The 11,748-nt window shown below is 29.0% G+C and overlaps 2 protein-coding genes across 2 annotated transcripts; both read left to right on the top strand.

Moving 5' to 3' along the window:
* Positions 1–462: 462 nt before the first annotated feature.
* Positions 463–2,763, top strand: LOC148239380 (pancreatic lipase-related protein 2-like). The gene is made up of 6 exons (XM_088194032.1): positions 463–509; positions 1,086–1,248; positions 1,372–1,520; positions 1,594–1,839; positions 1,899–2,229; positions 2,308–2,763. The coding sequence occupies exons 2-6, from the start codon at positions 1,208–1,210 to the stop codon at positions 2,420–2,422; spliced, it is 882 nt and encodes a 293-aa protein (XP_088050158.1). The 5' UTR covers positions 463–509; positions 1,086–1,207; the 3' UTR covers positions 2,423–2,763.
* A 2,930-nt stretch (positions 2,764–5,693) lies between these two features.
* LOC148239379 (ferritin light chain-like) lies at positions 5,694–9,007 on the top strand. The gene is made up of 6 exons (XM_088194043.1): positions 5,694–5,758; positions 7,308–7,411; positions 7,604–7,828; positions 7,901–8,064; positions 8,141–8,191; positions 8,259–9,007. The coding sequence occupies exons 2-6, from the start codon at positions 7,315–7,317 to the stop codon at positions 8,409–8,411; spliced, it is 690 nt and encodes a 229-aa protein (XP_088050169.1). The 5' UTR covers positions 5,694–5,758; positions 7,308–7,314; the 3' UTR covers positions 8,412–9,007.
* Positions 9,008–11,748: the final 2,741 nt, after the last annotated feature.

Raw genomic sequence — 11,748 nt, 5'->3', positions numbered from 1 at the left:
TACGAAAAATAAAATCACAAAAAAATGTCACCGGCCTAATTGCCACACCATTAAACAAAAACATTAACACAGACACAAATGACTCATCCAAGAAAAATGGACAATTAATTAATATAATTAATAATGCCTCACCGAAAAGAGTATATATCACAAGGTCAAGGACAAGAGCGGCAGTCGCAAACAATTCGTGATCATGGCCGGAAAATCACGGCCGAAATATAGAATACAAGTAAGCATAAATCGCGATGAATCCCGAGATTTCAAAAAAAAAAAATATATATATATATATATATATATATATATATATATATATATATATATATATATATATATATATATATATATATATTTATATTGATTTCATTATATTGTATATATACATTATTTATTTAGAAGATTATATTGTCTTATTACTAATACTATAATTTTTAAGTGCTGCCATGTATCAAGCACCAATTAAATAAATAAAGACGTGTTTGTAATAGTTCCACGTGTTACATCGATAACAGGTATGTTTTTATTATAAAACTATGTAATCTCACACTAATAATTATTATAAAGCCACAGCAACAAGTATGAAAATTATATTCTTTAAACACATTGTTAAGGTTTTTGTCAACGCTTTTATCACTTAAAAGTACTTACATCAATAACGATATATTAACAAATTTATTCCTATACTGATCAATATAAATGAATGTATGTACATATATAACTTATTTAAAACCCATATATTGATATGTATACCTACTTTAATACGATGCATATACTTCATACATTAATTTAATATAAAAAAATAATCTACAACTATAAACGTAAATTAAAAGCCGTTTTTAATTATAATTGTTTAACGCTAATTAGCAAATGTACGTTAATATACTATAATAAACAGATAAGGATTATTAATCAGAGTATAAAATATTTATAAGCCTCTGATTTTAGTTTGCTCGCTCATTTTAAAATCATAATGATGCTTTTTGGAGCACTAACGAATATTTTATGGTTATCAATTGTAAAGGGTAATTTAAATTATTTTTAACATAATAAAAACAATAAAGAACATTTCATATTTTATTTCTATATAGCTCACGTAGGTTCAACGCCAGATTTTTTGGAATACAACGAAAACTCACAATATTTCGTTTTTCCTGATGGTGATAGAAATCTACACGTGATCGACAGAAATCACAAAGTTTCACGTTTAGCCATGAGGTCTGATTTTAACATCAATTATTACGTTTATAATAGGTAAGTAGATGGAGGAAGAGAGCGTCCGGTTTAAGCAAATAGGCCTACGATAATCATTATCTCTCAAATCACACGATTATTTATGAATTTTTAATGTTATAACTTCATATTCAAAATGAGTAGGAAGCGAAGAAGTACGCCTTATTTAGTGTTGAAAGGCGAAGCTGACGAATTGGAGTTTTCCGACTATAACAATACAAAACCGGTAAAAATTATCGTTCACGGTTGGAAGAGTAGTTTGAAGAATAGCCTGAACTCCATGCTAGTTTCGAGTACATATTTGCTTTTATAATATTATTCACTAAATTATATGTGATCTTTTTAATCATTTCGTTAATCAAATAGATTTCTTGGATGCTCTGGATGCGAACGTGATCGTAGTGGATTGGAGCGAAGGGTGTTCCGGACTATATCTTGCCAGCATTTACAACGTCCCCAAGGCTGGAAAACTTTTAGCTTCGTTCGTTAACTGGTTGATCGAACTAGGAACTCCTTTATCTAATTTTCATCTCTTGGGTCACAGCCTCGGGGCTCATGTCATCGGAATAGCTGGTAGAAATATTGAGTCCGGAAAAATACCATACATTTCCGGTAGGTAATGATTGTTTCGATAATCAAAACGGATTTGAACTAATCTTTAAGCTTTTTAGCTTTCGATCCTGCCGGACCTCTCTGGGGTGCTTATTCAGATAGAATAAACGCTGACGATGCAGTATATGTGGAAGTTATCCATACCAATGCAGGTTTTGCCGGAACATCGGACATACTCGGAAAAGTTGATTTCTTTCCAAACGGAGGTAGGAAAATGCCAGAATGCGATTCAATTGGTTGCTCTCATGGAAAGTCTTACGAATATTATGCGGAAACAATATTAAACTCGACATATGTAGGCGTTAAATGCAACAGTATCGAGGACGCCTTCGAAGGAACTTGTTCAGAATCTGAACAGTTAATGATGGGAGGAAGCGAACCAAAAGATAGGCAAGTACATATACATATATCAACAACATTTAACAAGTTTAGATCAAATACAAATTATATATTAAACTGTAATTTTAGTAAAGGAATATTTTATCTGTCAACCACAAATAAGCTGAATGAAGTAAACGATGATTCTCAAGATGTACCAAAAAATAATGATGAAGATAAAAAAGAAATCGGCGACAATGATTAATTACAATGACTATTTTAATGATTTAAATTAATTAACAAAATCAATATTCACTTTGCACGGAGACATGACTTTAAAAATCTAATATTTAATCGCTTCTTAGAGTTGCAAATGCAAAAAAATATCATAAAGGTTTGGGAACACCTAACAAATTGGCAAAAAAAGTTTCAACTGTGCAAAAAATTTGCACATACTTTGCTAATAAAAGCTGTTACAATTTTGTAGGTTGTTCAAAAAGTTATTTTAATCGGAAATACAGCTATTTCGAGCGATATAAGATTAGCCTTTAAAGTAATATCTTTCTGGCAGTTTTGAGCAAAAATAAAATTTGATTTTGTAAATTAGTTTTATTTGACTAAAACATTATTTTAATAAATCCTAATAATTTAAATTTTTTAAGTTTAATAATTTAATTTAGAAGATTTGTGAACAATATGGCAGAATATATCACTTTTCAAAATGAAAAGGCAGATGGTTGACGGAAGCCCATAGCATAGAGAATTTAAACCACTATGTTGAGAGAAAGAGTCCACAAAAGATCGAATGAATTTAAAAAAGTTTAAATCATCTGCATATAGAATAAAATTTGAATTTGTAGCTGCCGTATTTATGTCATTGATTGTGGTGTTGAGTTAGTTCAACGTGGCCGTTATCGCCGACCAACCTCCGTTCCGCGAGTTGTTGATCCCAGGCCCCGCGTTGTCATGCCGCCCCCGTTGGCCCTAAGCCCACCCCTGTCAGCCTAGTCCTTACATTGATAAATAACGTGAAGAGCCGAGATTGGACCCTTGATCCCTCAAGGATTCCCGATGGGGTGAAATTCTCTTTCGACAATCGGCCGCCATTAATAGGTTACAAACTGTCCACGATCACTCTAATAACTACGACCTCAAATAATGTGAAGTTATCCGAGCAACCAAGCTTCGAAAATTTAATAATATTAACCCATTACAAGCTTTGTCGAATACCTTCTCAAAGTCCGTATTTACGACGTTTACTTGAATTGACGCATCGAAAGATTTTGTCACCATTTTAGTGAACGACAGAAAGTTAGTGACGATTTCTATTAATATATTCTGTGGAATTTTTATTAAATTGTTTATTAAGAACAAGGCCTAAAACTAAGGAAATATGTATTAAATATATCACAATAATAAATATAGCATTAGGGATAATAATTAATAATAGGAAACTATAATAGTAAATAGAAAAGACGATATATAATTTAATGCGTCATGTAGCGTAAACCATTGTGAATATTTACATCGTTTTTTTTATTGCAACTCTTCCATTGCAACAATGGTTTACGACGTTGTAAGCGTAATTAGCAATTATTAATTAATTAGTAAGACACCAGATTCAAATCAAAGTTTGTTAATCAGTCATATACACTTATCATTTACATTTTAGCATTTTTTTAAAGATACTCTAAATCAAACATATTTTGTTCCACGTGTGTAGCGCAGCGATGAACAAAAGCATGGGTTAATGGCATTCTCCTACTTCTTGCACTTGACCTACAGCTGGAACTTCTCCCACGGCCAAGTATGTCCTGGTTTGCATTTGGAGTGCAAGCGTGTCGTACACGTGAATACTATTCGATCGTTTTATTACAAATTTCTTTCTATGCCTCGATTTTGATTTACGCGATATTTTCTGGAACGTATCTACCGCGTAAATTAAGGGAGTGCTGTTATAACAGCTTACTAACTTGACTTTGTTTTTATTATTCATCACTATATTTCTCTGTGAGATTAGGAAAATCTAAAATAAACTAATCTGTGACGATCGGTTAGAATTATAACTATGTATATAAGTATGAGTGCGACCTAACAGGGAATTATTTAAAGAGATATCTGCACTTAAATAAATATTTTGTTTCATAAAGTAAAGATAAATTTTCTGATTTTTTGCCAATTTGAGTTAAAAATTACGTGAGTTTGCATTATCTCTACCACAGTGACTTTGAAAATAATTGTTTATCGATATTATATACATTCTTAATCTACTGGCCTATTTAACTTTGTTCTTTGTTAAATGCTTTGAAGCAATAATAAATATTTTGTTGTTATAAAGATTTTTGCTTTTATACCTGTTCTAGCAAAAATTAAGAAAGAGAAATATTGTTTTTACTTTGATAATTCGATTATGTGAATTGAAAGGTTTAATTACCACCGACAAGTTTTGTATTGTGCGTGCTCGTTAATATCTTAATTGTCATACAATCACTAGTGAATTACTAGTACGTAATTTACTTTATTTGTGGGTGGGATGGATCAGCATTAGGTACTTTTTCCTAAAAATTCTGTGTATTAACAGTATTTATTACACATCTGTATTGGCAAATATCGCTTTTCAGATTTATTAAAATGTAATATAATAACTATTAACTGATAATAATAAATAAGGTCATCATATTTGCTATCATCACTTAATGTAGATAGTATGTACATTATCAAAATAAACTCAAACACATATTTTCAATATGCAAATGTGTAATGTGATGAAAATTAATTATTATAATATATATATAGCTCAAATATTTTCTCCGTTAATAAGAATATAAGTAACTAGATTAACTATAATATGTTATTTTAATAATCTTAGTGTATAGTCACCATCACCAAATCTCAAGATTGTGGTATCAATGTTTGATCCATAGTACGTGTTCAAAACCATACGTGTTTATCTATTGCTTTTATCGTCAATCGACATAGTAACAATAATTTTGTGTTAATCGGTCATTATGGTTTGTTATCAATAATAAAATAATTAAAATTTATATTTTTACTTTGTATATTGTAAATCTTGTCTTAAAGATTCACCGTTTTTATTTTTTTTAAATTTTCGTTTAAATTTACTTTTGCATTGTAAAAAGACTATATTATAATTTAATATAATATGGCACACAGTATATTACATATAAAAATACCTTTTGAAGAACTTGTGTTTTAGATTATTATTATGTATATTATTGTTGTTAAAAGATAACCTATTTGAAGTATTTTGTAATTAATAAAACATATTGTCGACAATGGGTTTGATAATGATTATTAATATATACTATTTTGGTTTTGTTTCAAAAAAATATTTCGGTCAGTATCTTGTGACTAATTTTGATATCATGATAATCGTTTTAATAATCATTTTATTTTGCAGTTATTTTTATTTGGCCTAATTGCGCCATATATATCGCTCGTTATGATTATTCTCGATATAACGAGTATACATGGAACATCCCTAGATACGTCATACGATCAACAACTTGTCGCTTGTCATTCGGTGATAATAGTGCGGATACGAAACTTCTCCGCAACGCAAGCGTCACCAATACTATATGTAAGCTATTATTTCTTGTACCCTTTTATTCCTTTGTGCTTTATTTGATTGAGTATATATGATAATGTGACACTTAGTATGACTTCAATTTCTTTTGTGCTCTGACAGTTAACAAAACGAAATTTTAATCAAATACGTCCAAAGTACATCATGACGGCAGATTATGACGTATAACTGATTTTGATCCTTTGTTATAAGTATATTGATTTACTTTTATTCGTGATAAACGATCAATTAATAATTTATTTATTATTCCCTTATAAATTTATACAGATTTAGTCAACGGAATAAAATTCGATTTTTTTTACATGTTCCATACATAAGAAATAGTTTTAAACTAAACAAGAAACATTAATCCCTCTTCTCGGTAGCAAATATTTTATACTGGATTAGTGCAGTGCTCAAAATAATTCTGTAATTAATAAACCACTGAAAAAATCTTGCTCTTATATAGCACAATACGCTTTATTGCTGTGCTACTTTCAATAACGTTCATTTATGAACCACCTAAACACTATCCATTGTCTCGAGTTTTCTTTGAGACACCAAATTGAATAATAATTTTCCTTCCTTTACAGCAGTGCTTCTCAAACTTTTATTACGGTCCTCGAAATATATATTTAATTTTATCATTCTAATTACAATAATAAACTTTATTAAATTTATTACTGCATTAGATAATCAATTTAATGCAAGATGTGATTTATACATAATGTTTGAAATGCTTATTCAAATAGGTATTTTGGCACAATATTATGTTCATTATGATTATCATTGCAGTTTTTGTGATTGCCAAATATTTTCGATGACTTCTTTCGTTAACCCTTTGCACTCCAATTTTTTTTACAATACTTTTCCAGCAACTTCAAACCATCGTCAACAATTTTGTTAAGAAACAGGTTATAATAAATAAAAAAAGGCCTTAAATTGCAAGGACTCATACTGTATACAATGGACTTTTTTTTACCTTTTGAGCGGTACCACAGATCTTTCACTGTTTGCGGGTACCCCAGGTAGTTATATATTTACATATATAACTGAAGAAAAAATAATAATGAAAAGAATAATATTTTTATAATATTTTTTTTAATTGATTTATTGTAAATGATTTTTATAGCAAATAATACCAATAAATACGACATAAATGCAAATAACAAAAATATTTAAAAAATATTGAGAGCCTCTGAATTGATACAAAAAATCCACAAAAGCCTAATAATATATAAAAAATATGTAAAATAAAGTAATGAAATTTAATAATATAAAAGTGTTAAAATAAATTATTAAAACACACTAATACAAAAAATTAGTAAAAAAATTAAAACAATAAGTATCAACAGAAATAATTTTGGAAAAATACGTAAAATTAGCTCACAACATTAAATTAACAAATGTGTATAAAGTAATTCGCTGCTCAAAGGGTTAAATAAAGTGTGATGGTTTTACAACAATTCCCTGTATAAAAGCCAGCTTTTCTACCACAAGTTTCACAATAATGAATCGTTCTCTACTCCTGACAGGGATATTAATTTATCGTCAATGTTTTCAGAGCCAAGATGAAACCTTTGATCTTATTACTATGCATTTTCGTGGCTGCAATCAGTGCACAGCACTGTCACAAAGAATATGATGCTATTTGCAAAAACACCAGAGGTCAGAGTTGTCTTTTATATATAATACTAATATATAACATATGTTATATTACTAGAATTCTTTATAACATTATCTTTAATAAATAACATAAGTATTTTCACATACATTTAATCAGATTAACTGTATAAATTGATAACATTTTTCAGACTTTATTCATTATTATTATAAAATTAAAAATATTGGTTAATTCAGGAATCGAGAAATGCAACGCGCGTTTTGGCAATATCGGAAGTGTCGAACACCTATTGAAAGACTTCACCCAGGCACAAATCAACGACTCTTATTTTTACTTGTTGTTGAGTGCCCATTTTGGAAACTATAAATACAATCGCAAAGGATTCCAGAAACTGTTCAGCGAGATGAGCGACAAAGCTTGGGAAGACACCATAAAACTTGTTAAACACATGTCCAAGAGAGGTTAGATAAAATTAATTTTGAGCTTCGATAACGTAATCTTCAATCATGTCTTAAAATAATGTAACAATTCAGGCGTTCACACGGACAACTTCAAGTTGACTTTTACTGAGACGACAACTTATCCAGAATTAGAAGCTCTAGCCACATCTGCCGATAAACTAATAAAAATGGCAAATCATGCTAATAATATAATACAACATAAAATAACTTTGACTGAAAACAAACAAAATCCCTTGGTATTTACATATTTATAATAATATATTTTTTATTAATACTAAGTGATAATAAATTACATATATATTGTTTTTATAGATGAACAATATTTCAAAGGCGTTTGAAATTAAAAACGAACAAGATCCTGAGGTATTTACATATTTATAATAATATATTAGTGATAAAAATTACATACATACCATGTTTATTTTTATAGATCATTCAATTCGTCGAAGAGAACTTCCTGGATCAATATGCGGACAAAATTAGACAAATGGTCGGATACAACACTGACTTAAGCCGCTTGCTCCAGAATAAAGATACAAAAGCTTTAGGAATAGAAATATTCGACTTGCATCTTCAGAAATAATTTACTAGAATTTTTCTGGTGATAATTATCACTATTTTCACTATAAATAATATTTCAAAATATTAACAAATTAAAGTATCAAAAATGTATAATGTATAAAAATATATAAAACTATGTAAATATATAATGTGATATAATGTTTATTTAATTTTGGATGGCCGATTTTTTTTCCCTTTTACTTATTATTTAAGGGCAGTGTATTGCAAAAAATTCAGCGGTAGTTACACGGACGTGTGTCAATCACATGAAAATACGCACCTAAGCCAAATCACAGAACAAAGAATCTAAAAACATTACAATTTCCTAACTGTTGCAGTAATATTGTAACTGCTGAGGTGTTAGGGGATGAGTAATCTTAGTGCCAGCCTGGAGAATAACGCGTTTAGGTTATCTGAGGTAACAGAATGTTGCTCTTCGGCAATTATATAGATTATCTGTTCTGTGAGCCAAATGGAAAATCGTAGAGAATGGTATGTATGGGAGATCGGCCATTCGAGTTGTGGATTACGACACAAAAATATGTGATTTATATTAGATTAAGTTTTATATGAATTGACAACACTAATTCATTCTAAATAAACAACTTTGAGATTTTTTATATATATGTTTTATTAATCATTTACATAACAGGTATATAACAATAGATACAAAATTTATCGGGATACCACATCTTACCTCCAAGATCGGCAAATGAGTATGAAGCACCATATTAAAACCTGTACATTTGTCTGATCTGACTTGGGAGCGAAATCAGGTTCTCCGAAAAAAATAGTTGTAAATCTGGGTGGAACTTAAGACAAGAAATCAAAAATACAGATGTCTAGTAACCCTAACGAATGTATTCGTTTTTTTTTATTCGTAAATATACAATAACAGAAAACGGTAATTAAAATATTTAGTAGGTTTTACAACTGTTTTAAAACATTAAATCTGCTAGCACTATTACATAAGTTTTGCTAAAACATTTCTAGCAACTTCAATTTACATTGAATTGAAACTATTATATACTGTAGAATCGATAAATGTAAAGATCTGCTCAAAAATCATAACACTATTTTATAAAACTTACATCTTTGATATTATTTTTACACTTAAAAAAAGAAAACGATTTATTATGACATAAAAATGAATTTACTCATTCACCAATGAATAGTACCTTTGTGAAGTGGATGACAGGTAGCGGATTATTTTATTATTAAATATTTGTGTATATATGCTTCTTAATAGATGTCACTAATAGTATTTTAATTTTGTCGCACTGAATAAACCCAGACGCTAACGAATAGACTAAAGAACGCAAAATTCTTAAAAGCTTATCTTTTTTTAATTTTCTTCATCTATATATTATAAACCAAGACACAAATGAAACATTAGATATGAATATAAAAGATATCAAACTACATACGTATAATGAATTATAAAATATTTTTTTTTTTATCAACTGCATTTAAACACATTTTCTCAAATACAAAATTATTTAATTATAAATATATTACTATAATCTTACTTATCAATTCTACAATACAAAAAAATTGTGGTGTAAATTTGTGTTATATATAAAGGTTTTTTTCTCGAATATTTGCCGATTCCTATTTCAGCTTAATAATGAATCATTAAAATTTTACGCTATCATGTCATGTGAACTAACAATATTGTTTAGTTAATAGTAATATGTGAAAAATAAATGAATAAGTTAAAAAAACTACGATGTGAATAATTATAAATATATGGAAAGGGTCAATTTATAATAGTAACACAGAAAATAAGCTTGCCTTCGATTTCTCAACCCCTTTTCGGCCGTTCGATGAGATTTCATTATACGCCTGAGACTTTAATTAAAGAAATTAACGAAGATGTACAAAAAAGAGGAAGGGCTGCTTCGGTTACAGAATGCCGAGTCATTTTTGAAAGAACTCAAAATTAAGTCACGTCATTGAAACGTGACGCTTTTCCGATTGGAAGTCCCTGACGTATGTACAAATATTTTCTCCCCACGTATAATTGAAATTGTCATGCTGTTCGTTGTTTTATTCTTTATATTTCAAATATAAATGAATGTTTCCATATGTATATGTAATTATGTATGTATTATATATGTATATAATTTCATAGGTAAATTCAATAAGAACGTTTCACATAAACGTCGTAAGGGTCAACCCGGTAAAAAAGAGTGCAAAGTGTATAATTTTGTGCAAAAAAAATACGTACCATAATCGTTCGCGGGGCAATAAACTTCCTGAAACATCCCGCCCTATCGTTACCGCTGTTCAAAAATTGTATATTTTTATTGTGGCTTGTTTAGACCCGGTGCATCTCTGGCGCGAGAAAGAGACAAAAATAAGTAACTATACGTCGAGCAAAAGAGATGCACAGATAACACATGCACACAAAGCTACCCAAACACGATCAAAATAATGTGTGTTGCTTTTATTTAATATTTAAGAAATACTTATTTAATTATTAATTAGACATTAATTCCATTTTTTATGTATACGCCCAACTCTTTTCTTACACGGTGGATATGTTCCACAAAAAACGCGTAAAAATAGTGATACGAGTACATAGAAAAATCTAAGATTGATTTCATAAATTAAAAAACCGTGTTATTTGAAAAAATAACAACAAATCGGGTAAAAAGGGTAATAATAAAAATCAAATAAATACATTTTAAAATATTTTTATTAAAATAAATATTACCCATATCTACGTATTTTAATTAAGGAAAAATAATACAATATATGCAATGTAAATATGTATATATTGGTCATTGCTACTCGATAAATTACGCGCAGATTTATGAGGGACTATACAAAATTCGCTTTCATCAAAGTATTCTACAACTTATTTTTAATCCGAATACAAAGCAGAAATTGTGGGTAAACAACTTTTGTATTTTGCACCACAATAACGTATCGATTCACACTTACTAATTTGTGCTTTTACGTATTTACCATATATGATATAATAAATAAATATTGTAACCATATAGGAAATAAAAGTGTAAAAAGGAATGCATTTCACAAATGTTTTGTGGATTCGAAGAAACGCTGTCATGAGTGTATTGTATTTAAAGAGGAATAGTGCGAAAGGGGCAATATCAATATGTATTAAATAAATATGTTTACTTTACGTATCTCAGCATCCCAAAATGTAAAAATTTCCGAAATCACCTTTTTTAAATGTTTCGGTCTAGAATTTCATAAATATGATAAGCCTAATAATAGAATAGGTATATAGTGACCAAATTTTGAAAAGATTAAATATCAAAGTAATTTCAGAAATTTTTGCTTAATAGCTTATCTCGGAAGGTCAACAAAAAAAGGTCGACAAAATTTTT

The sequence above is a fragment of the Plectrocnemia conspersa genome, unplaced genomic scaffold (assembly GCF_051122295.1).
Source record: "Plectrocnemia conspersa isolate PC_06_02 unplaced genomic scaffold, ASM5112229v1 ptg000001l, whole genome shotgun sequence".
Lineage (NCBI taxonomy): Eukaryota > Metazoa > Arthropoda > Insecta > Trichoptera > Polycentropodidae > Plectrocnemia > Plectrocnemia conspersa.
The sequence above is the reverse complement of the archived record's forward strand: the minus strand, read 5'-3'. Positions and strand labels throughout refer to the sequence as shown.

What these genes read in the sequence shown, in the direction of transcription:
- LOC148239380 (XM_088194032.1), top strand. Translation starts at nt 1,208, where the DNA reads ATGAGGTCTGATTTTAACATCAATTATTACGTTTATAATAG. An exon ending in AAAAATACCATACATTTCCG is followed by an intron (nt 1,840 to 1,898) that starts GTAGGTAATGAT and finishes TAAGCTTTTTAG; the next exon opens with CTTTCGATCCTGCCGGACCT. An exon ending in GGAAGCGAACCAAAAGATAG is followed by an intron (nt 2,230 to 2,307) that starts GCAAGTACATAT and finishes CTGTAATTTTAG; the next exon opens with TAAAGGAATATTTTATCTGT.
- LOC148239379 (XM_088194043.1), top strand. Translation starts at nt 7,315, where the DNA reads ATGAAACCTTTGATCTTATTACTATGCATTTTCGTGGCTGCAATCAGT. An exon ending in TATTTGCAAAAACACCAGAG is followed by an intron (nt 7,412 to 7,603) that starts GTCAGAGTTGTC and finishes TGGTTAATTCAG; the next exon opens with GAATCGAGAAATGCAACGCG. An exon ending in AAAACGAACAAGATCCTGAG is followed by an intron (nt 8,192 to 8,258) that starts GTATTTACATAT and finishes TTATTTTTATAG; the next exon opens with ATCATTCAATTCGTCGAAGA.